The 26,384-nt window shown below is 40.5% G+C and overlaps 1 protein-coding gene across 3 annotated transcripts in view; it reads right to left on the reverse strand.

The window, feature by feature from the left end:
• Window positions 1-26,384, reverse strand: part of SAMD3 (sterile alpha motif domain containing 3) — a 78,510-nt gene that overhangs the window by 18,971 nt on the left and 33,155 nt on the right. For all 3 annotated transcript variants that reach the window (XM_016956301.4, XM_009451985.4, XM_009451984.4), the window contains exons 5-7: window positions 20,646-20,831; window positions 20,311-20,395; window positions 12,439-12,606 (exon numbers count right to left, since the gene is read on the reverse strand). In XM_016956301.4, the coding sequence (XP_016811790.1) occupies window positions 12,439-12,606; window positions 20,311-20,395; window positions 20,646-20,831 (439 nt within the window). The remainder of the gene's footprint in view (window positions 1-12,438; window positions 12,607-20,310; window positions 20,396-20,645; window positions 20,832-26,384) is intronic.

The raw sequence follows: 26,384 nt of genomic DNA on the forward strand, positions 1-26,384 counted from the left end.
ATGATGTACCCCCCTATGGAACTTGAACAGTAGCTTAGCTTAGCATTCAGGCATGTGTCTCAGTCAATCAGCAGGCAGAGTTTCACCCATGCAACCTTGCCCCATGTTTCCAAGTGTGCAGCTTACTTGTAAAACTTCGCAGTATTAGTAAATATGCCACCTGCTAATGACAGTAATTGCACTCTATGTAGAATGAAATTAACTGTCAAGATTTTTCTTCAACTTTTGCTGTCTTGTTCAATTTTCTATCATGAGAGAAACATCTGTGGAAAAGGCTATAAAATAATTAGTATTTATGCAATAAATCATTATGTGTCAGGCCTAGTAAAAAACCAACAGTAAGTGTTGTAAGATAAATCCAAAGAAACTTAGTAAATATTCTTAACATTTGACTCACTAGGTAGTTTTTGTGCAACTTTAATTCTATTTTATTTCCAAGCCAAATAAATCTAACACACAAAGCTATTTCATAGCTTTCAAAGCTATAGGGTATATATGTACCCAATAAGTAGGAAAAGAAAATGTTTTAAGAGAGAAATGAATTATAGGTATAGTGTTAATAATTTAACACCTGGTAGTTTATGTGGAAGGCTTTGGAATACAAGAACATCCTAAAAGCATTTATCAAATCCATGCATCAGTATCCTACACCCAAAGTAGGTTGAAAAAAAAAAAAAAAAGAGGCACAAGTTAACCTCTCTAAAGAAATTGCCATGTTGTTCCAGTATATATTTGATAGAATATTTCACATCAGAATGCAGCAAAATGTTAGGTATTTTTTCCTCTATGTTTCAGACTTAGAGAAATGTCCTTAACATTAAGGTCACAAAAGAGACAATCAATTCATAGTACTGAGGGCTTAGAAAGAATCTTCAAATAAATTAGCTGTAAAAATGAAAACTAGGTGTTTTTACTTAGAGCAAAATCATTATTTCCTATGTTCTAAGTGTTCTTATTACAACAAATGGCAATAACTCTCATATATTTCCCCACGCTAAAGATAGTACAAGGACACAGATTGTAAAATCACAAGGGAGGATGGTAGGACTAGCCTGATCCTCAAAAAATGCCGTCATTGCTTCATGAAGCAGCACAGGCACAGGAGAATCACAGAGAAGTGGATCGAATGCTTGACACAGTGTGTTCGGAGTCCCTGGTATTACCTGCAACAGGCAAGATTACACTGCCGCACCTGATAACCCCCACACTTTATAGTGACAAAAGTTTATCACACATATGACATGCCCGTCTTGGGTCCTGCTCCTATCCTCCTTACCCAAGGACATGGCTCGATCATCTAGAATGTTGTCAGTTGTCACTAAAAAAAGGGGAAAATGAGGAATTGCATACTGGATCTTTAATGCTCATGTCACATCTGCTCACATTTCATTGGCCAGCCTTGTGACCACACCTAACTTCAAGGGGGTAGAGAAGGACAATCCTGCTGATTGTACAAAGGGAAAAAATTGGTTAAACTGGTAAGTAACAGGGCTGGGAGGGTTACATCAGGAAGATATAGCAATTATAAACTTATATACACCTAACAACAGAGCCCCCAAAACCATGAGACAAAAACTGACAGAACTGAAAGGCAAAATAGACAATTCCAGAATTATAGTTGGAGACTTCAATACTTCACTTTCAATAATAAATAGAACTACTAGAAAGATGATAAAAAAGGAACTAAAAAATTCAAAACTGTTGTTTCTGGAGAAGACAACATACATTGTAAGAACTTGGAATCAGAAATAATGAATACATCATAAAATGAAGAGCTCTTAGTGATGAAATTAAAAGAAATTTTGAAGAAACTAATAGGACTGTTACTTATTTAAAACTCTTAAAGCAAAACAGAAACCAAATGTAGATTAAACTAACTGATAAAGATAAAATGATCTATGCACCTACATAACATTAAGAGCTTCCAAATCAAGAAAACTCCATTGCAGTTAGAAAACAAAACAAAACCAACAAAAACAAACAAACAAAAAAACACAGAAAGAGATAAGCAAAGGCTCCAGCTGAGATGTAAATGGTATTTACATCCTTTGTATTCTGCTTCAAGAAAACAAAATTATTTTCACCAAATATCAAATTTAGAGTGAATTTACCCCATAAAGACAGAGGAGAATCTTTTCAAAGTAGTTGAAAAGATCAGCCATAAATGTAAAGAGCTAGACACCTATAGAGTACACATCAAAATTTTTTCAGAAAATTTCTAAAGAATCACTGGCTATTATCAAAGTCAGCTTTTTTTTTCATGGCCAAAAAGTTTATGATAATAGGTTGATAGCTCTACCGGCTGAAAGAAACTTTAGTAATTAAGAAAAGAAAATGCATGCATTAGTCAAGAAAGTATTAAGAAGTTAAGCATTTCGGTAAGTATGTTTACATCCTGATGCTTCAAATGGGGCATTTGACAGAGGCCAAGAGGACCATCAAGGAATTTTTTGGTTGAAGAGATCCCCAAGGAAAGGATGAACATCGAGCTATGATGACATGGGGATCCAAGGTCCCGTGCCCCATGTAGACCAGATACGACCTCCTTCATCCCAGGGTCAGGACAGTAAGAGCAGGATCCCTCCACCAGTCCATCTCCATCCAGTTACAGCAGGATGCTTCCCCAAGAGCTAGCCAGAGCTTGTCCTGGTGCTCCCTGTGCTGGCCGATGCTCAGAACCTTCTTTTGGTTTAACACTCCCTCCATTCATGGCACCACAGCCCAGGATGTCATTCTGTGAGAGGGCAGATGCTACAAGGGGGTCCTGGGGGCTGGTTTAAGAGGACTCCCTCTTCCCCTTATTCTGAAAATGAGGATGAACTTACACAGAATCTTCTCCACTGAGGGACTCCCCTGACACAGCATATCTTCCACTGGGCAACAAAAAATGTCTCTACACTAAGTAGTACTAAGTAATAAACACTAAGTGGAAAATGCAATATAGAATGGCATAAGAACAGTCTGTATATGCTGTTAAATAGAGATATCCATGCAATGAACCACTTTCTCAACACCAATTACAAAACAGCCCATTTTCTTCATGGGTTTATGGTGCCACTTTTATTGTACAGTAAGTTCCCAAATAGACTTGGGTGTGTTCTGGGCATTCTCTCTTATTCCATTGGTCTATCAAAGATGACCTGCAGATGACTTAAAGATTTAAACATGAAAGTTAAAATTACAAACATAATAGAAGAAAGAGTAAGGGAGTAACTTTGTGACTTGGGGTATGGGAAAGACTGCAGTCTACAAATCAACAAGAAAAAGATGCAAACCCATTAGAAAACAGGCAATGGATCTAAAGAGGTAATTTTCTAGAAGAAATGCAAAAGGCTAACACACATATGAAGAGATGCCCAGACTCAGTAATCCATGGAAATGTAAATCACAGCAAGAATGAAATTATACTTTATACCTATTAGTCTTGGCAGCATTTTGAAGGCTAGATAATGGTAAGCATTGGCAGGAATACAGGGATCTGCACTGGTGTGGGAGTGAGACTAGCAAAGTCTTTCTGAAGAGCAACTGGTCAAATTAAGTACACGCATGCCTTGAGCCCCATCAGTTCCACTTCTGGATGTGCAACCCAAAGAAAGGACACACAGCTTCATAACCAGGCATGCATAACGGTGTTCTCTGTGGTGCAATTTGTAGTGGGAACAGGACTTGAGGCAAGAGTACTCTATAATGGTTAAAATCAATGGACTTGAAATATACACGAATGAATCTTTAAAAGAGTGTCAGTTTAAAAGGTGAAACCGAATGAGATAAAGAATCCTCATTTATGTTAAATCAAATATACATGAACCCCAAATGACAGAACACATTCTGGAACATTTACAAACAAACAAAAAATACATATGAAACGCTTTAAAATGGTTTCCTACAGTCAGAGGTGGGGAGAAAGGCAGATAGAAATGGGGACAGAAAGGAATAATAAAACCAGAAAAAGATCCAGCACAGGGCAACAGTGATAATGTGCCATGAAGTGAGAAGTTGGATTCATTCAACTTTAACACCTAAGGATTATGACAAAAAAAATACTACTGTATAAAGTACAATCTTACATTGCCATGCAGTTCCACATAATTCCTCTAAGCTTTTAAATCCAACATTTTCATCATTTTAACAAGATACTGTCAGTAACTTATGAAATTACTCAGTTAAGTGTACTGGTTTAAGAATCTAATTATATCTGTTTATAAATACACGATGAGGTACAGTAAGACACTTAAGAAAAGAAAGCAGATTTATCAATTCATGGGGCTATACGCTCTCTGGACCTAAAACTAAAAGTCAGATGCATAAGAAGCGATGGCACAGCTGCTGCATTGACTGCACGACCATACACGCAGCCACATGAGGTCTTGAGATTGGAAAGGCATTTTTAAACATTGCAAAATACCCGGCATTATGCAAGATTGGTCTGGGAACATAATGTGGGATTCCGACAAGCAAAGCTATATATATAACATGATGATAAGTCTTTCTAGCAGTGGGACATGAGGAACTCAGGTATGTTGACTCACAGGTGGTGCTTTGGCATTGCAGATGCTTCAAGTTTTGCAGCCAAAGAACATAGCTTAAGCAGAGCTAAAATGGCAAAGAGAATGCAATGCGTGGAGGGTTAGGGACAAAAGATCTGCCCCCTCTGCTCAGACCTGCAGAAGTTCTGCAGCTGCCTGGTCTACCTGTGGAAGCCCATGTGACAGAACTAAGAAATCCACCCTGGCCAGGCGCGGTGGCTCATGCCTGTAATCCTAGCACTTTGGGAGGCCAAGGTGGGTGGATCACCTGAGGTCAGGAGTTCGAGACCAGCCTGCCCAACTTGGCAAAACCCCATCTTTACTAAAAATACAAAAAATTAGCAGGGCGTGGTGTTGCGTGCCTGTAATCCCAGCTACTCAGGTGGCTGAGGCAGGAGAATCGCTTGAATCCAGGAGGCAGAGGTTGCAGTGAGCCAAGATCATGCAACTGCACTCCAGCCTGGGCGATGAGTGAAACACCATCCAAAAAAAAAAAACAAAAACCAAAAAAATCCACCTTCTTTCATTAAGACATCTACCTTCAATTCTTTGGTAAATCCCATCAGACCACCAAAGGAAAAAAACAAAGAAAATTAAGCAAAACAAAAGAAAATCTCTTCTTCTATTTATCCCTTCCCAATATCTTCCTCCAGTTTAGCCAAACCCACTTTCTTGCCTTTGAGTGAATGGCCAGACTCCTGTGTCTTGCCTGCATCAACGTTTTCGATCTCTGCAGCATAGGAAATAATTTTTTTCTGTATTATAAAAATATTGTGCCCAGTTAAAAAATTTTAAAACGTGAGTTACCCAAGTGTGTCTTAAACATTTTTAATGTTCAGAAATCTTTTTCTTTTTCTTTTTTTTCTTTTTTTCTTGAGACAGGGTCTGGCTCTGTCACCCAGGCTAGAGTGCAGTGGTGCGTTCTCAGCTCACTGAAGTCTCAACCTCCCTGGCTCAAGCGGTTCTCACACCTCAGCCTCATGAGTAGCTGGGACTTACAGGCATATGCCACCAGACCTGGCTAATTTTGTTTAGTTTTTGTAAAGAGGGGGTCTCACTATGTTGCCCAGGCTGGTTTCAATATACGTGACACATGGACTCAAGTAATCCTCCTGTCTCAGTCTCCCAAAGTGCTGGGATTACAAACATGAGCCACCATGCCTGGCTCAGCAATCTTAAAGACATTACAAAGGAGCTATCGACGGAAGAAGTTCAAACCAAAGATTAAAAATAATGTTGGTAATCACTCTGAAAAATAAAATTATATGAGATAAATTCAAATGATGGGACCCCCCCCCCACACACACTTCTTAGTGTTTGTGCATTTGCTTAATCCCCATGTAGTGTACAAAATACAGAAACAGAGTGTTTCTGTAATATTCCATTATAAATAGTTTTCTCATCCTTTAAAGCTTTTTGCTTTACAGAACATGAGAGCATAAACGGAGAGGCTATAGTCTTCAAAGAATCAGCGATTTGCACTATTTGTAAGGGGGAAAAAAGTTAAATCCTTACCAATTAGATTTGTTTGCCAGCAAAAATGTTGTCTCTGTAGACGTCAACAATGACCACCCTATTGTCTCTTTTTTAGCCTTAGCTGGCAGGAAGGTCAAAACTAAATTCCATTACCATTTAACTGCTAACCCCAATACATTCAATTCCCTGTTCTTTCTGTAGCAAAGGGCCCTGGATTGACCATAGCAGGGTTCATCTTAGGATTCAAGCATGTCTTGGGGGCTAGAAAGGAAAAACCACGAAGAGTGTAGTTCCATGAAGAAGGGACAGAAAATGTGAGTGTACAAGCTGGTTAAAAGATGATGTGTCAACACAAAAGTGGGGCTTGTATTTAGACTCGTGTCCAGGGGTGTGACCTCTTATCCCACGGACTGACCCTTGAGTTCTAAGGCTGGGGACAACTGCTGGGGACAATTGATTTTACCATTCATCAATTCCGTTGAATTTTGGTGGGAAATACCTCATAGAAAAAGAGGGGAAACTGAATGGAAAGGAACTCCACTTTTATTCTACTGAAAATCAAATGTTTGAGAAAAGTAACTTATGCATAATGTAATGCTGTTATTTTACAAAGTGATTTTTATTTTATTTCATTTTAAGTTTTGGGATACATGTGCAGAAAGTGCAGGTTTGTTAATAGGTACACATGTACCATGGTGGTTTGCTGCACCTATCAACCTGTCATCTAGGTTATAAGACCCACATGTATTGGGTGTTTATCCTAATGCTCTCCCTCCCCTTGTCCCCCACCGCCAACAGGCCCTGGTGTGTGATGTTCCCCTCCCTGTGTCCATGTTTTCATTGTTCAATTCCAACTTATGAATGAGAACACGTGGTGTGTTTGGTTTCCTGTTTCTGTGTCAGTTTGCTGAGAATGATGAATGGATGAGGCTTCCAGCTTCATCCATGTCCCTGTAAAGGACATGAACTCATTCTTTTTTATGGCTGCATAGTATTCCATGGTGTATATGTGCCACATTTTCTTTATCCAGTCTATCATTGATGGCATTTGGGTTGGTTCCAAGTCTTTGCAATTGTAAATACTGGTAGCTTGATGGGAATAGCGTTGAATCTATAAATTACTTTAGGCAATATGGCCATTTTCATGATATTGATTCTTCCTATCCATGACCATGGAATGTCTTTTTTTTTCTTTGTGTCCTGTCTTATTTCTTGAGCAGTGGTTTGTAGTTCTCCTTGAAGAGGTCCTTCATGTCCCTTGTAAGTTTATTCCTAGGTATTTTATTCTCTTTGTAGCAGTTGCAAATGGGAGTTCACTCATGATTTGGCTGTTTGTCTATTATTGGTGCATAGGAATGCTTGTGGTTTTTGCACATTGATTTTGTATCCTGAGAATTTGCTGAAGTTGCTTATCAGCTTAAGGAGTTTTTGGGCGAGATGATGGTGTTTTCTAAATATACAATCATGTCGTCTGCAAACAGAGACAATTTGACTTCCTCTCTTCCTATTTGAATACTCTTTATTTCTTTCTCTTGCCTGACTGCTTAGGCCAGAACTTCCAATACTATCTTGAATAAGAGTGGTGAGAGACGGCATCCTTGTCTTGTGCTGGTTTTCAAAGGGAATGCTTCCAGCTTTTGCCCATTCAGTGTGATGTTGGCTATGGGTTTGTCATAACTAGCTCTTATTATTTTGAGATATGTTCCATCAATACCTAGGTTATTGAGAGTTTTTAGCATCAAGGGATGTTGAATTTTATTGAAGGCCTTTTCTGCATCTATTGAGATAGGCATGTAGTTTTTGTCATTGGTTCTGTTTCTGTAATGGATTATGTTTATTGATTTGCTTATGTTGAACCAGCCTTGCACACCAGGGATAAAGCTGACTTGATCATGGGGGATAAACTTTTTTGATGTGCTGCTGGATTTGGTTTGCCAGTATTTTATTGAAGATTTTTGCGTTGATGTTTGTCAGGGATATTGGCCTGAAATCTTCTGGTACATTGTATCTTTGTTCTCACTGGTTTCAAAGAACATCTTTGTTTCTGCCTTCATTTCATTATTTACCCAGTATCATTCAGGAGCAGGCTGTTCAATTTCCATGTAGTTGTGCAGTTTTCAGTGAGTTTCTTAATCCTGAGCTCTAATTTGATTGCACTGCAGTCTGAGAGACTGTTATGATTTCCATTCTTTTACATTTGCTGAGGAGTGTTTTACTTCCAATTATGTGATCAATTTTAGAATACGTGCTGTGTGGCACTGAGAAGAATCTATGTTCTGTTGATTTGAGGTGGAGAGTTCTGCAGATATCTATTAGGTCCACTTGGTTCAGAGCTGAGTTCAAGTCCTGAATATCCTTGTTAATTTTCTGACTCGTTGATCTGTCTAATATTGACAGTGGGGTGTTAAAGTTGCCTACTATTATTGTGTGGGAGTCTAAGTCTCTTTGCAGGTCTCCAAGAACTGGTTTTATGAATCTGGGTGCTCCTGTACTAGGTGCATATATATTTAGCATAGTTAGCTCTTCTTGTTGCATTGATCCCTTTACCATTATGTAATGCCTTTCTTTGTCTTTTTTGATCTTTGTTGGTATAAAGTCTGTTTTATCAGAGACTAGGATTGCAACCCCTGCTCTTTTTTTGCTTTCCATTTGCTTAGTAAATATTCCTCCATCCCTTTGTTTTGAGCCTATGTGTGTCTTTGCACCTGAGATGGGTCTCCTGAATGCAGCACACTGATGAGTCTTGACTCTTTATCCAATTTGCCAGTCTGTGTCTTTTAATTGAGGCATTTAGTCCATTTACATTTAAGGCTAATATTGTTATGTGTGAATTTGATCCTGTCATCATGATGCTAGCTGGTTATTTTGCCCATTAGTTGATGCAGTTTCTTTATCGCGTCATTGGTCTTTATATTTTGGTTTGTTTTTGCAGTGGCTGGTACCAGTTTTTCCTTTCCATATTTTGTGCTTCCTTAAGGAGCTCTTGTAAAGCAGGCCCAGTGGTGACAAAACCCCTCAGCATTTGCTTGTCTGTAGAGGATTTTATTTCTCCTCCACATATGAAGCTTAGTTTGGCTGGATATGAAATTTTGGGTTGAAAATTCTTTTCTTTAAGAATGTTGAATATTGGCCCCCACTCTTTTCTGGTTTGTAGGGTTTCTGCAGAGAGATCTGCTGTTAGTCTAATGGGCTTCCCTTTATGGGTAACCTGGCCGTTCTCTCTGGCTGCCCTTAACATTTTTTCCTTCATTTCAACCCTGGTGAGTCTGACAATCATGTGTTTTGGGTTGCTCTTCTTGAGGAGTATCTTAGTGGTGTTCTCTGTATTTCCTGAATTTGCATGTTAGCCTGTCTTGCTAGGTTGGGGAAGTTCTCCTGGATAATAACCAGAAGTGTGTTTTCCAACTTGGTTCCATTCTCCCTGTCACTTTCAGGTACACCTATCAATCGTATGTTTGTTCTTTTTACATAGTCCCATATTTCTTGGAGGCTTTGTTCATTCATTTTCATTCTTTTTTCTCTAATCTTTTCTTCATGCCTTATTTCACTAAGTTGATCTTCAATCTTTGATATCCTTTCTTCCACTTGGTTGATTCCACTATCGATACTTGACGAAGTTCTCGTGCTGTGTTTTTCAGCTCCATCAGGTCATTTATGTTCCTCTCTAAACTGGTTATTCTAGTTAGCAGTTCCTGTAACCTTTTATCAAGGTTCTTAGCTTCCTTGCATTGGGTTAGAACATGCTCCTTTAGCTCAGAGGAGTTTGTTATTACCCACCTTCTGAAGCCATCATCAATCTCATTTTCTGTTCAGTTTTGTTTCCTTGTTGGAAAGGAGTTGCTGTCATTTGGAGGAGAAGAGGAATTCTGGTTTTTGGAATTTTCAGCGTTTTTGCACTGGTTTTTCCTCATCTTCATGGATTTATCTACCTTTGATCTTTGATGACCTTTGGATGGGATTTTTGTGTGGGAGTCCTTTATGTTGACATTGATGTTGTTGCTTTTTGTTTGTTAGTTTTTCTTCTAACAGATCCCTCTTCTGCAGGTCTGCTACAGTTTGCTGGAGGTCCACTCCAGATGCTATTCGTCTGGGTATCACCAGTTGAGGCTGCAGAACAGCAAAGATCACTGCCTACTCCTTCCTCTGGAAGCTTCGTCCCAGAGGGGCACTGGCCAGATGCCAGCCAGAGCTCTCCTGAATGAGGTGTCTGTCGACCCCTGTTGGGAGGTTTCTCCCAGTCAGGAGGCACTGGGGTCAGGGACCCACTTGAGGAGGCAGTCTGTCCCTTAGCAGAGCTGGTGCGCTGTGCTGGGAGAATCCCTCTTGTCAGAATCAGCTGCTCTCTTCAGAGCCAGCAGACAGGAAGGATTAAAGCCACTGAAGCTGCACCCACAGCTGCCCTTCCCCCAGGCACTCTGTCCCATGGAGATGGGGATTATGTCTGTAAGCCCCTGAGTGGGGCTTTTACCTTTCCTTCAGAGATGCCCTGCCCAGTGAGGAGGAATCTAGAGAAGCAGTCTGGCCACAGCCACTTTGCTGTGTCCAGCCCAGACCTCCCAGCCTCCTTAGTACTGTCAGGAGAAAACTGCCTACTAAAGCCCCAGTAATGGTGGACAGCCCTCTCCCCACCAAGCTCGATCATCCCAGGTCAACTTCAGACTGCTGTGCTGGCAGTGAGAATTTCAAGCCCATGGTTCTTAGCTTGCTGGGCTCCATGGGAGTGGGACCCACTGAGCAAGACCACTTGGCTCCCTGGCTTCAGCCCCTTTTCCAGGGGATTGAACAGTTCTGTCTCACTGGAGTTCAGGCGCCACTGGGGTATGAAAAAATAGTCCTGCAGCTAGCTCAGTGTCTGCCCAAACAGCCACCCAATTTTGTGCTTGAAACCCAGGGCCCCGGTGGTGTAGGCATACGAGGCAATCTCCTGATCTGCAGATTGCAAAAACTGTGGGAAAAGTGTAGTAACCCAGCCAGGTAGCACAGTCCCTCATGGCTTCCTTTGGCTTGGGGAAGGAGGTCCCTGGCTCCTTGCAATTCCCAGGTGAAGCACTGCCTCACCCAGCTTCTGTTCATCCTCTGTGCATTGGACCCATTGCCTAACCAGTCCCAATGAGATGAACTGGGTACCTCAGTTGGAAATGCAGAAATTACCCACCTTCTGCATTGGTCTCTTTGGGAGCTAGCTGCAGACCAGAGCTGTTCCTATTCAGCCATCTTGGTCCCTCTCACAAAGTGATTTTTAAGAACATAAAAGATTGCAAAATAAATATGATTCTATCTTATAATTTTAGTTTGTAATTGGAATTTTGCAAAGTTTCTAAAAAGTTTCTTTTAGGGCACCTTTCAGCTGTCTTGTCTTTTTGTCAAAGAACAGTTTTAGAATTATGTTATCTTAACTGACCTATTATTTTGAAAGCCTCACTGAAAATTAGAATAAGATATTTAAAGTACATACTTTCATCCGAGTTTTGCATGATGCATGATGCTGGGATAAGTGGTTTACAAAATATATTTAAAATATTCCTATCCTATGGATCTTATAACTAGCCCTAGTAAAACTGAGGTGACTCAATGCTTTGCCCTTTTACTATCCAATAAATATACCAGATGAAAAAGAAAATAGAATATTTACACCAAGTACATTCACTAATATAAACATGTTTGTTGAAGAGTTAGGATTTACATATTCACATTGGATCAAGATAGAAACAGAATTGGGAGGACAAGAGATTTCACTTTCATACTTGGTAGTTCAGACATCCTTGTTAAAGAGTTCAATCTACTTTGATAGCAGGGGAAATTTTTGTTTCTGAGGAATTTCGGTGCTCTGAGGTAGAAAAGGAATATACACAGGATCTCAGACAATTGGAATTCCCATGACCTCCCAGGTGCTGAGGGTTGAATCTCCAGGCCCTCCCAGGGGCCCTCAGCCTGGAGCTCCCGACAGCCACTTCTGGGTTGGGGTGGAAAGGCTTCAGGACCAGCGGGGAAGGGAAGGCCACAATGGAGTTTTGTATCCATGCATGTGGGTTATTTCTTCCCTGAAACCTGGAGACCAGAGGCTACCTAACTCAGACAATGTGAGTATCAAAAAACTTCCTGTAGCAATAAGAGCATCAAGAACATAAGACGCATTGTAGGATAAGAGCAAAAAAAAAAAATTATTCAAGGACTCGAACTTAAGGGTTTTTCAAAGTTTTTGAAGGTTGTGAAAAAAACTGGACACGAGATGTTCAGTAATTGTTTTGGGAATTCTTTTCTTGGAAATATCATGCTCATTGTTAGCCAGGCAAAACAGACTTTCTTGGTTCTTAACTATACTTCAAATTTTAAAAAGGTATCTTATTTTGTTTTAATTATTTTAAATGCTATTATTTATTATCCCTTAATATATCAATCTATCAAGTCATCAGAACATTTAGGAATTCAATCTTACTTTTATCTGGACAAGTTTAATTTCATCAAATCTTATATCAGCAAGAGATTTCCTTGTCTGGCCTCTTCGGTGTCCAAATTTACACTTATTTCTAATCACTTGCTCATCATCTTCTATGGGTCTTCGAACATATTTAAAGCGATCTTTGAGGGCTCGTTTCCATAAAAACTGTAAAATAACAAAACAGGCCAGTTAATCTTCAAGGAGATTGAGATAATCCTATATAAACAATATGTCTATACAACAACAATACATACCTATCATCTTTGGGCTTGAAATTATTTTCACATCATGGTAATAGAAACAATATATCTATCCTTCCTTTTATCCTCACAGCAATCTTGTGACACTGCTACAGAAATTATAAACCCTAAGTTATAGGTAAGCAGACAAAGTCACAGAAATATAAATCTTTTCCCAATGTCTTATGGTTATTGAGTAAATATATTGGTTCATGAACCTGGATTTTCTAATTCCCAAAAGTGATACTTTCCACTATACTCTGTCTCCACAACCAATTCCATTTTTCTAGTAGGTTCTAGAAAAGACCTGATAGTGGCTTATGGATTGATGCATTTTCTTTAAAAACAATCTCCTGTCATCTTTTGAAATTTGTTTTGATGAGTACTATTGGCATTCACTCCCTAAGTGTGTGTGGTGCCTCTACTGTTTCAAACACAAAGACCAACTCCCCACTCTGGGAGGGAGAAGGGTGTAGACGGACCTCACTTTCAGTGTAGCAGAGGGATGAGTAATTTCAATATAGAGTGAAAAGTATTATAATAGGGGAAGATACATTATTCATTTACATTGTGTTAGGAGACCATAAAAGCCTTCCTGTAGGAAGTGAATCTAAACTGCGGCTTAGGTCTTAGGGTCAGGTAATTGCATGAAGGGATGGAGATAGCAATGGGGAATGCCAGTTGGGTAGATGCACAGAAGTTCCGGAAGGATGAAGCTGCATGTGCAATGGAATAGAGGGAGAGCTGGTGCCCTTTAGAGAACTACCAAGAGTTGCACGAGGCTGGAGCACAGAGCTCAAGATGAGGGAATGACAGAGGATGGGGTAAAAAATAAGGTGGGAGAGAGGAGCCAGCCCAATCATCAAGGGCCACGGTCACCCCATTAAGGAACCTCAATGTAATCCTGAACCAGATCTTAAATCTGTCTCTGTGGACAGGCTGTATTAGAATCTCATAGGAACTTTTGCCCTTGGTCTTTCCTCTAAAGCAATGGTTCTCAAAATTTAGCCTGAATCAATTCCTGGAGGACCTGTTAGAGCACAGGTTGCTGAAGACCACTCTCAGCATCTCTGATTTTAAGGTCAGGGGTAAGCTGAGAGTGTGCGTTTCTTGCAAGTTCCCATGTGATGCTGCTGCTTGCTACTGTTCGGGAGATTGGAATGGAGCCCAGATGTCTGTATTTTTTAAACCTCTACAGAGAATTCGTCAGAACAGCCAGGTTAGGAAGTCTTCCTAGGCCATGTTGAGTTGGGAGAGTGAATGGTCCAGATTTGAGCTCTGGAAGGATCTGTCTGGCATGTGGAGTTTTTGTGAGACCAGAGACATGGACAACACCTAGGAAGCACCCCTGGACTTCTTCCTCAATATGCCAACATCTCTTCCACTGCTGGGCCTTCAGTTTGGGCCTGGAAAGCTTTATCCCTCTGTTCCCACACCTAGATGGTATGTAGTTAACCCTTGCTTTGCCTTCAGGTCTCAGCTTAGCCTGTGCTTCATGGAAGTGTCCTCTGGCTTCTGTAACAGCTTGGTGTTGGATCTCCCCTTTCTTTATTGGCACTTATCACAGTGGTAATCTACCCTCATCTATGTGATACTTTGTCTGTTTCTATTTATATTTCTTTTTCTTTTCTTTTCCTTTCTCTTTTCCCTCCCTCACTTCCTTCCTTCCTTCCTTTCCTCTAGGCTATAAGCACATAAAGAAAGGCTCATGCCTGCTTTGCCCACCAAGCCCAGCACGGTGCTTCATGCATGCTAGAAACTATAAATGTTGATGTCTTGTGTCAGTACTCTGTGAAGCAGGAGATGCAGGTGTCAGCATGACAGACCAGAAGCAAGACTCTGAATCTTGGCAGTGCTTAGCTGGTAACTAACTCACTGCATGAGTGGTGGCTCAACCCTTCTTTTTTTTTTAGATGGAGTTTCACTCTTGTTGCTCAGGCTGGAGTGCAATGGCGCAATCTTGGCTCACTGCAATCTCCACCTCCTGGGCTCAAGCGATTCTCCTGCCTCAGCCTCCTGAGTAGCTGGGATTACAGACATGTGCCACCACAGCCAGCTAATTTTTTGTATTTTTAGTAGAGACGAGGTTTCTCCATGTTAGTCAGGCTGGACTCAAACTCCCAACCTCAGGTAATCTGTGCACCTCGGCCTCCCAAAGTGCTGGGATTACAGGCGTGAGCCACCACGCGCCCAGCTGGCCCAACCCTTCTTGAAGACAGTGCCTTAGGGCTGCTTCTGCTGCTCATCTCCCCTGCAATGCCATGTGATTGAATAGATCCCCACAGTGAGTGCGGGGAAGGAAAAAAAAAAAAACCCTTGCAGGCATATGGGCCTGTGTTTCCCTCGAGCCCTGGCCAAGAGAGAAAGTGGTAAGTTGCCGAATGGCTTTGGGCATGTTTTCTAAGCTCTATTTCCTCATGGGCCAATGGGAATGCCACCAAAGTAACATTAGCCAAATGCTTGGCACTTAGATTTTGCCGTTCCTGGTTATATGGTTTGTAAGTCCCAATGAGAGTAATCCCTGAAAGCACCATAGCCTAAGTTGGGAAGACTGCAGGTCCAAGTACTAGTGTGAATACATATCAGCCAAGTAACCCCTCTTAATTTTAGTTTCTTCAACTATAAAATGGAACAATAAGATCTGTCCTATCAACTGCACTGGCTTTTTGGGAGAGTGAGTAGCTACTCATTGAAGATATTTGTAAACTAAAGTGCTGTTTGTAAAGTCCTTCAACAGCCCTAGTAAGAAAGGCAGTGGTTGAGGGTTGGAGTACGGCTTCAGCACTGATTAAGCTCCCAGGTATGCATGAGTCAGAGGTGCCTTATCACCTCCCACAGGCTTGCTTGTGAGCCTGGACTTTACCATTGCTGTTTTACCACAGAACAGACAAAAAGAATGGCTTGTATTTTTCTTAGCCATGAAATATGAACTAAAGCAAGTATAGTACATTTTTTTCCCATATGTTTCCTATAGCTCCGAAGGGTTTTTAAATGTGCTGAACCTGGTGGGAGGTATTATAGCAATCAACGGCTAGGACATTTTTAAATTGCCAATTTCTTCGTTCTAGCCTCTCCCATCTCTCCTTATTAACTGTCTGATAGGAACAGAAAAAGGACAAATCAAATACAATCTTCCACATGAGTATTCAATCAATGAGTATTTACTGAGAATCTGCTATATGCCTGACACCATGAGTTACTTACGCAGACGCCTCAGGTAGGCAGACTCAGTAGGAAATATTTATGTTATAGAATAATCATCCCTCTCCTCCATGTTTCCAGCTAGAGAGGGTGTAGAAAGTTCTACATGAAGACAGCTCTCCGTCAACCACACTGAAATAAAAAATGGCCCTGAAATTGCAGACCTCCTGTTGTGACATATGAAGCAGTCCACAGCATCACGAGCAGATCTTTGCACATTCAAATGCAGAATGTGGACCGTCTTACATGGCAACTGGACTAGACTTGTCCAAAAAGCAAATATCCAGAAAAATAAAAAAGGGTATGGAGAGACTGTCTAGGCAAAAAAAAAAAAAAAAAAATTAAAGAGACATAATAACGAATGCAATGCATAATACTCAATTAGATATTATAGCAAAAAACTATTTTTAAAACATTTTTGAAAAATTGGAGAAATGTGAATATGGATTGTATATGATATTATGCACTTATTGCTAATTTTCTTGGGTATAAGAATGGTATTGTGGTTATATAAGAGATTGTCCTTATTCTTTTTTTTTTTTTTTTGGAGATGAAGTCTCGCTCTTGACCCCCAGGCTAGAGTACGACAACACTGATCTTGGCTCACTGCAACCTCCGCCTCCTGGGTTCAAGCGATTCTCCTGCCTCAGCCTCCCGTGTAGCTGGGAATACAGTTACCTGCCACCATGCCCAGCTAATTTTTGTGTTTTTAGTAGAAACGGGGTTTCACCATGTTGGCCAGGCTGGTCTTGAACTCCTGACCTCAGGTGATCCACCCGCCTCAGCCTCCCAAAGTGCTAGGATTACAGGCGTGAACCACTGTACACGACCTTTTTTTATTATTATTATTATTTTTGAGACAGGGTTTTGCTCTGTCATCCAGGCCGGAGTGCAGTAGTGCAATCATAGCTCACTGCTGTCTCAACCTCCTGGGCTCTAGTGGTCCTCCCACCTCAGCCTCCCAAGTGGCTGAGACTACAGGCTCATGCCACCATACCTGGCTAATTTTTTTTTTTTTTTTTTTTGTAGGGATGGGGTTTTACCATGTTGCCCAGGCTGGTCTTGAACTCCTGGGATCAAGTGATCCGTCCACCTTGGCCTCCCAAAATGCTGAGATTATAGGCGTGAACCACCACTCCCAGCTGTTCTTATAAGATATATGTTATGGTGTTTAGGGATGACATCTGCAACTTGCTTTTAAATGCTCAACCAAAACAAACAAACAAACAAACAAACAAATATGACAGAAGAAAAATAAATGTGGCAAAAAAAATCCCTAACCTAGATCAGTAACTCTCAGCCAGTGACGTGATGTTGCTCCTCTCCCTCCCCTTGTTTGGTTTTGTTGTTGTTGTTGCTTTGTTTTGTTTTGTTTTTTAAGAGAAATTTTGCTTTATCCTGTAGTGTGCTTACTTTAGTGATGTTTGGGGACATGTCTGGTTGTTACAACTGGGTGGACAGAGTGCTACTCACACCTAGTGGGTGCCAGGGATGCTACTAAATATACTTCAATATACTAGACAGTCTCCAGCAGAAAGAATTATCCAGCCCCAAAGGTAAACAGTCAAGAGGTTGAGAAAATCCATGTTGTTAGGAGTATATGCATATCAATGTAGCATTCTTTCAACTTTTGTTCAGATTTGAAACTTTTCTTTTCTTTTTTCTTTTTCTTTCTTTCTTTCTTTTTTTTTTTTTTTTTTGAGACAGAGTTCCGCTCTTGTTACCTGGGCTGGAGTGCAATGGCGTGATCTCAGCTCACTGCAACCTCGGCCTCCCGGTTCAAGCAATTCTCCTGCGTCAGCCTCCTGAGTAGCTGGGATTAAAGGTGCCACCACCATGCCCGGCTAATTTTTGTATTTTTAGTAGAGAGAGAGTTTCACCATGTTGGCCAGGCTGGTCTCAAACTCCTGACCTCAGGTGATCTGCCCGCCTTGGCCTCCCAAAGTGCTGGGATTATAGGCATGAGCCACCGCACCCGGCCCCAAATTTTTCAAAATTAAGAGGTAAAAATAAACTTAGCCCTAAAAATAACCAAGTTTGTGCACCCTTTTTCTTTCTCCACCCCTGCCTCCCATTAATGTTCTCTGAAATTTTGTACATTTTCCACTGTAACATTAGAAACACAACCTCACACACACTCGCAGGGAGAATTTGGGTAAACATCCATCCAGGCACCAGAGTTTCTCCTTCTACTCTATGAGTGCAAATCTGAGCCCTAATCTGCTAAGCAATTTTGCACACATCTCTTTATCAGTTAACGGTCCTTAGTGAATGTCACTGGGAACAGATGTGGATAAAATGGACACAAGAGCAAAGAAAGCATTATTTGTTACTTTGTACATGTCTCACTTTGATAACCATCAAACTAAAGGTCAAAAGGTATTGAATCAATATGGATTTGCTTATGTATATGCAAAGATTCTCTAGAGGGACTCTAATAGTATTGGTTACTTATGGGGAGGAAAATTAGGTGGCTGCAGAAGCAAGGGCGGGTGGGAAACTTTTCTATTTATACCCTTTTGTAGTTTTTGAATTTTGAGCTATGTAAATATGTAATTTATTCAAACAGTAAATGTAAATTAAAAAAAAAACACAAGTTATATCCTGGCTAACATGGTGAAACTCCATGTCTACTAAAAATACAACAAATTAGCTGGGCGTGGTGGGGGGCACCTGTAGTCCCAGCTACTCGGGAGGCTGAGGCAGGAGAATGGCGTGAACCCAGGAGGCGGAGCTTGCAGTGAGTTGAGATCGTGCCACTGCACTCCAGCCTGGGCGACAGAGCAAGACTCTGTCTCAAAAAAAAAAAAAAAAACCCCACAAGTTCTATACACAGTAATACTGATTAGACATTAAGTTGGTAGATTTATCTCCAATGTAGAAGAAATTCTGAGAATCAGTTTTGTCAGCCATATTGACATGATTGTCAATGTTGGGATGCCAGGTTTGTTTAGTATTGTTGTTGTTGCCTTGTTTTTTTTCCTTCATTTTGTTTTGTTTTTTTAGAGGAAATTCAATTTCTTCTCTAGTGCACTTTATATGCAGCAGCATATTTTGGAAAGGATGTCATCCTAGAAGCAAGAATACCTGAATTCTAATCTTGGCTTCAATAACTATCATTTTTCCAGACATGGTATACAACATCTTTCCTCAGTCTGAGTGGTGAAAAAAACCTTTAATTACCTCTCCCATTGAGAAAGTTCTGTGATTCTCTCCATATATAATGAATCTTTTCTTGAAAATACAAAAAAAGAAGGAAGAAAGGAAGGAAGGAAAGAAGGAAGGAAGGAAGGAAGGGAGGGAGGGAGGGAGGGGTAAATACAAATAAGGAAGGAAGAAAGGAAGGAGGGAAGAAAGAGGGAGGGAGGAAGGAAGGAAGGACGGAAAGCAGGATGGAAGGAAAGGAGGAAGGGAGGGAGGAAACAGAGCCTTAAAATGTCTTTATGACATGGCTGCACCTGCTTCAGAGCTGTCATCAAGTGTTTCTTGCCTTCTCAGACCCAGTGGAGCTGTTGTCTGGCTTTGAGGTCTGGGCCTCCAGCCTTATGGCCCTGTCAGATCTCTGCTTGCTGTCCTGATAAAAACAGACCCTCAGGATGCTCTGGGGCAGCAGTTCTTATTTATTTATTTATTTATTTATTTATTTATTTATTTATTTGAGACGGAGTCTCGCTCTCTCACCCAGGCTGGAGTATAGTGGCGCGATCTCAGCTCACTGCAACCTCCGCCTCCTGGGTTCAAGCAATTCTCTGGGGCAGCAGTTCTAAGCTCTGGTTGCACATTAGGATTCCTAGAGATTCAGATTGAATTAATTTGAGGATGGGATTATTCTAATGTACAACCACGGCTGAGAACCACTGCCGTTGACGTTTCAACACAAAGTTTGCTGTTTGAACCTGCCTGTCTCCTGGATTTCAAAGACCAGTGTCTTCATTGCACAACAAAGTGAATATAATCAACACTATTGAACTGTACCTAAGAATAGTTAATAAAAAATTGAGTGTTTATGATGCTGTAACTTTATGAGTTAAGGAACAATTACAAGGAACTGTAGCTATGTATATAAAAAGGTAGATGGTCTATTATTCCCTGTATCTCTATATGCCATATGCATACACGTTGGTAGGCATATCTAAAGAAGATAGATGTCTTTTTGTGCTTTACTGTCTCAGATGTCTGTGAAAAGATGTATGTGAAAAGAAGCATGGACTAACAGAAAGTGAAAGACAGAAACAAAGTCGGAGAGAGACCAAAGAGACAAAGAGTCGGAAAAACAGAAACAGATAGACCTAGATACATAGACAGAATGAGAGAGAGAGAGAGAGAGACACCAAGAAAAGATGGGTGAAGCATAAAATTACTGGGCAACACAAGGCAATTATTTTAAGATAGTCTGAAATTAACAGGATGGTGCCATGTGGTCACTTACGAAGCCACAGCCGTCCTCATCCAGGAAAGGGTGGGCCTGCAGCAGGGCATTAACTACGTCATTGTACTGCTGGGTGCTGGGGTACCTGTTCACCAAAACAAGGAGGATATGTTTCACTTCAAGCAACCCACATTCCTTCCTTTAAGATGAGTCTAATTACACTCATTTTTCTTCACATTTTTCCATATAACAAAAAGAGATTTAAATATTGGGCAATTGGGACCTATTACCAATATGTCATCCACAATCTGAAGAGAGTTGATTCCACAGGAATTCTACTCTATTCTGAAACAGACCCTTTCCCAAAGCAGCAAGCTTGTCCTGTTGTCACTCACAGTGAGCCTTCCAGATACTTAGTCATGTCGGCCTGGAGAAACTCAATGATCCTTATCCTCATGCTGTGATCCGGGCACTTCTGCTCTGCTAACATGCATTTGACATCATAGGGAAACTCTGGTAAAACATAGGACTTCGTCCATTGTAATGCTTTGCTTCTTGCTAGAATATGTTTCACATTTCTTCTGTGAAATAAAAACACACAAAGAATGAAATTCTATTCCAAATATATGCAGTTTATTAATTTGCTACATCCTGAGAACTTATGAAATAAACAACTTTCCTGAGACCCAAATATATGGAAGTCATCAAGCCATCTTCCATCCATTCGTCCATCCACGAATGTTTGAAGACTCATTAAGTGTCTTTGTCCATTCACACAACACATAAATATTTATTCTTTAGAAAAAGTCATAATAATATAGACTTTAGAATAAAGCCTGAAGTTGAAATGCATACTAATTCATTTTTCTTAAAGAGAAAATGTAATGCATAGCTCAAAACTAGACAATATACTTAACGAAAAGAAAATACATTGCAATTCAGCAAAGCAAATGAGGCCTACCATAAAGTCTTAGCACCTGTTAAGAAAATTCTTCTAATTAATTTATTCTGCTGTTGTTTATAATTAAATACAAGATCCACCTAATTTAGTTTGTCTTTGCCTATTTTGATAAGGTGAACTTAGTTTCCAAATTAAATATAAGTAACAGATATTCCGATTCTATCCTGATGAAATTTCTATGAAGGGCTACAGAAAACTATAACTACAGAAGGCAGATCAGGAGTTGCCTGGGGCTGAGGGTGGATAAAATTGGTAGTGATTATTTGTTGTACAAGCATATAAAGCTGCTAAAATTAACTGAGCTATTCACTTTATTTTTATTTTTTATTTTATTATTCTTATTTTTTAAGATGGAGTCTCACTCTGTCGCCAGGCTGGAGTGCAGTGGCACGATCTCGGCTCACTGCAACCTCCACCTCCTGGGTTCAAGCGACTCCCCTGCCTCAGCCTCCCAAGTAGCTGGGACTACAGGCGTGTGCCACCACACCCAGCTAATTTTTTGTATTTTAGTAGAGATGGAGTTTCACCATGTTGGCCAGGATGGTCTCAATCTCCTGACCTCATGATCTGCCCACCTTGGCCTCCCAAAGTGCTGGGATTACAGGCCTGAGCCACTGCATCTGCCCAATTTTTTTTTTTTTTTTTTTAGACAGAGTCTTGCTCTGCCATCCAGGCTGGTGTGCAGTGGTGCAATCCCAGCTCACTGCAGCCTTGACCTCCTGGTCTCAAGCAATCTTCCCACTTCAGCCTCCCAAATAGCTGGGACTACAGGCACGTGCCACCATGCCCAGCTAATATTTTTTATTTTTTGTGGAGATGGGGTCTCACTATGTTGCCCAGTTTCGTCTCGAACTCTAGGCTCAAGTGATCCTCTTGCCGTGGCTCCCCAAAGTGTCGGGATTACAGGCATGAGCCAACACAGCTAGCCTCTTGTTCACTTTAAATGGGTGAACTTTATGCTATGTAAATGAAACATCAATAAGGCTGTTTATAAAATTATCAGAACAACGTTCAAGCCTTAAAGTTAGTGACTGACCACTAAGTGTGCAAAATGAAGACTATAATATTAATAAAGTGTCCAAGTAACAATTAATCAAAGGCACTAGGTAGCTCTTAACCCATTTATAAATAGGATCGATTTGTGGTGGAAGTAAAGAAACAGAGGCGGCCGAGGCGGGCGGATCACGAGGTCAGGAGATCGAGACCATCCTGGCTAACACGGTGAAACCCCGTCTCTACTAAAAATACAAAAAATTAGCCGGGCGTGGTAGCGGGCGCCTGTAGTCCCAGCTACTCGGGAGGCTGAGGCAGGAGAATGGCGTGAACCCGGGAGGCGGAGCTTGCAGTGAGCCGAGATCACGCCACTGCACTCCAGCCTGGGCGACAGAGCGAGACTCCGTCTCAAAAAAAAAAAAAAAAAAAAAGAAAAGAAACAGAGGCAAGCCAAGTAGAAGACAACAGGAAGATTTCCTAAATTGGCCTAAGTAGGTTAATTTTCTGATAACCATGGAACCCTTAGTGGCCCAAGCAACATTCAGATGAATTTTGAAAGACTAGGATTCTTTTAGCATTTTAGGTCATCGTTTATAAGAATGCACGAGCTATAATGCGATATGGAGAATCAAGCACACAGGAGAAAGCACTCTCACATCCATTTTTATGATAAGCTCCCTTTCCTTTTTTCCCCCTTTGGCGGTCCCTACTATATCAGTGGTGAAATTATGTACTGGCTAAAATAAGCACACCAATATTTAATACTTGACCCAATACCACAACAGGATATTTCCAGATGTAAGTCTCTGCTGTAGCCCAATCTATTTTCTAGTATGTTTCTCTTTCATTTTGTTCATTCATTCAACGAGTATTTATTAGGGGTCTACTAAATGCCAATTACTCTTTCACAATCCTCATTTTCTTCCATATTCTATTACTTTGTTTCTTTCTCCCATGGCCAAATTACCTCTCCTGTATCTACTGAGACCTAGAAGTATAAAGTAATGGCCAGTTTTGTTGGATGTCTTTTGTGCCTTCCTGGGATTTTTTTTTTTTTTTTTTTTTTTTTTGAGACGGAGTCTTGCTCTGTCACCCAGGCTGGAGTGCAGTGGTGCAATCTCGGCTCACTGCAACCTCCGCCTCCCGGGTTCAAGCGATTCTCCTGCCTCAGCCTCCTGAGTAGCTGGGACTACAGGCGCATGCCACCGTGCCTGGCTAATTTTTTTTTATTTTTGGTATAGACAGTGTTTCACCATGTTGGCCAGGATGGTCTCAATCTCCTGATCTTGTGATCTGCCCACCTCGGCCTCCCAAAGCGCTGGGATTACAGGTGTGAGCCACCGTGCCTGGGCCTTCCTAGCATTTTTTAAAAGTGATGTAACTTGGCAGGTGTTAAGCTGGTTTCAGTAATCTTAGCATCTATTTCCTTTTCCCCAGTGATTTTCAAGTAGCTAAATTAGCTGCCTGCCGGGTCCAGGTTTTTGAAGTTGTTATGTTACTTAGTACCACCTCAACAGATAAGTTCAATGTTCCAGTGTTATAAAATAAAGCTCGTTACACTGTTTGTCTTTTTATTCTACATACTTTCCCTCCTTTTTTTTTTCAGTGTCGGGATGGAGACTATACTGCATGGTATTATTTCTATCAAACATCCACAATGTAGCTAGACATATAAAGGATCCAAGGAGACAGATACTCCATCTTGCTCTAAATAGAGGTATTAGGAAAGATCAGAAGCATCAAATTTTCATTTTCTTTACATTAAAACAATGTAAGAAGATATTCTGGAATTGACTAAAAAGCAACCCATGCCACCTAATACCAGTCAAAATGAGTATTACACACGAAAAGTGACTCATCAGAAATTAAAAATACATTCTAATTTGGAAGCAGATAACTGCAGGCAAAATCATTTCTCATCTGTAAAATTATATTTGCATTGGATTAAAAAAAGCTTTACTGTGAGGTTAAGATTATTCATAATATTTTTATTAAGCTAGAGTTGGGCAGAACACCATAATAAGTCAGCCAAAAGTAAGGGCAGGGAGCAGACAAAGGACGGTTATATTACTGTTCCCACCTCAGAACCAGGCTCTTCGACAAAATCAGCACCACGAAGCAACAGATCTCTAACCCAAGGTATCTCAATCCTGGGTGCACAGTAGAATCAACTAGGAAGCTTTTAAAACATGTTAATGCCTACAATTGGCCCCCTGCTAACTGAATCAGAGTTCACTGCTTACTAAATTCTCAGCTTATGTGTAGAGCTTATATTTGCAATAAAATAAAACTTATAATAAAGTTAAGACAACACATTTGATACTTGGCCATATCATTATTGTATTAGGTGCTAATTTAAAAAATGATTAGATGGCATTTTCATAAAAAAGCTAACTGACTCTCCAACATTTTCTAACTTTAGTAAGAGTGAAAAAATATCCAATTCTTTCCCTGCTTCCAAAGAGCATATGGTATACTCTGATGAGGCTCACACAGGGTAGGAAAGATGGCTCTGTTAAGAACGGGCTCAGGTGAGCACCAGCTCTCTAAGGAAAAATCTGAATGCACAGAAGAACAGCAGTTGGTAGGGAGCAGAAGAAACACAGATGTTACATGAGGGCGGGGACTTTTTGTTTAATCTCCAGTATATATAACATTGCTTAGCAGAGTTGATAACACAGTGATTTTTTGTTGAAAGAATAAACCAGGCATCTGAAAGAAGTAGCTACCTAAGCAGGGCTGAATTTGATGTGGTCTTGGCAAAGATGTGGACACTTCACTGGTCCGTGATTGCATTCATTACCCTGTAGATTCGGCTCCCCATTTATGCTCCAGGCATGTCTTTGAAATCACCTTCATCCTGCTTTTCCCTAACCTCTCTTACCTCAATCTCTTCCCAATCACCTCACCGGGACTGCTTCCTCTAAAGTCAATAATGATTTCCTAATTGACAAATTCAGGGCCTTTGACCATAAGTTTTTACAAGAGCTTCATAACTGCATTTAGTGTTATTGACTACTTCCTCACACCCCTTTTCTTCCTTAACTTCCTTGACACTGTTTCATTTTCCTGCTTCTCTTCCAATCTCTCTGACAACTTGTTTATTTGCTGATTTATACCTCCTTTACTTTCTGTGAGAATTTGCACATGGCTTGGTTCCTGCCCCCTTAATCCTCTGTATTGATTTTTGCTTTCTTCCTCAGAGAACTCATCCAGCCCCATGGCCTCAGCTCTGAGCTTTATGTTGATGGATTGTAAATCTATCATCAATAATCTGTTCTCCATGCCCCATCTTAGATCTCCAACAACAACTTGTACATTGTTCATCTCATACTCAACAAATCCAAAATAATTCACAATCTTTAAAAAAACCAAAAAACAAAACAAAACAAAAAAACAACAAAAACTAGGCTCTCATTTTCTAGGAACTGAATTGTGTTCCTTTCAAATTCTGTATGTTGAAGCCCTAACCTCCAACGTGACTGTACTTGGAGACAGACCTTTATGGAAGTAATTTAGTTAAATGAAATCATAAGGTTGGGCCCTGAGATGACGGGATTGGTATTCTGAAAAGATCTGTATGCCATGTGAGGTCAGAGAGAAAATGTAGCCATCTGCAAGTGAAAAAGAGAGTCCTCAACAGAAATGGAAGAGGTCAGTGCCTTGATCTCAGGCTTACGGCCTCTAGAACCACCAAAAAATAAATTTCTATGTTTAGGTCACCAAGTCTATGGTATTTGTTATGGCAGCCTGTGCGGACTAACACAGAATTCCAATTTCCTTGTTTCTTTTACTGTACCCGTTTCTCTTAGCAACTCAAGCTTAACATCGTGATGTCTCTTTTACCTTCATTTTTCACTCCTAAGTGTCATGAAATTTTCCCTACATTTTATCTCTGTATTTATTTACTTATTTCCATGGTTCATGCTACTACACTAATCCAAGTATTCGCCACTCAAATGTGGACTGCTTCAGTAGTCTCCTAGCAGAGTTCTGCTGGAATGGCTTAATGAGCTCCCACTGGACCAGCTGTCTCAGAAACATTAACCATAAACATTAAACACATTTTTAAAAAATTAACTGAAAACACTGAAAGGTGAAAAACAGAATGCAGGTTTTGAAAAGAAGCCTAAACTTAGAACAAGAGGAAGACACTGGGCCTTCGATGAGGTTCCCTTTT

The sequence above is a fragment of the Pan troglodytes genome, chromosome 5 (genome assembly GCF_028858775.2).
Source record: "Pan troglodytes isolate AG18354 chromosome 5, NHGRI_mPanTro3-v2.0_pri, whole genome shotgun sequence".
Lineage (NCBI taxonomy): Eukaryota > Metazoa > Chordata > Mammalia > Primates > Hominidae > Pan > Pan troglodytes.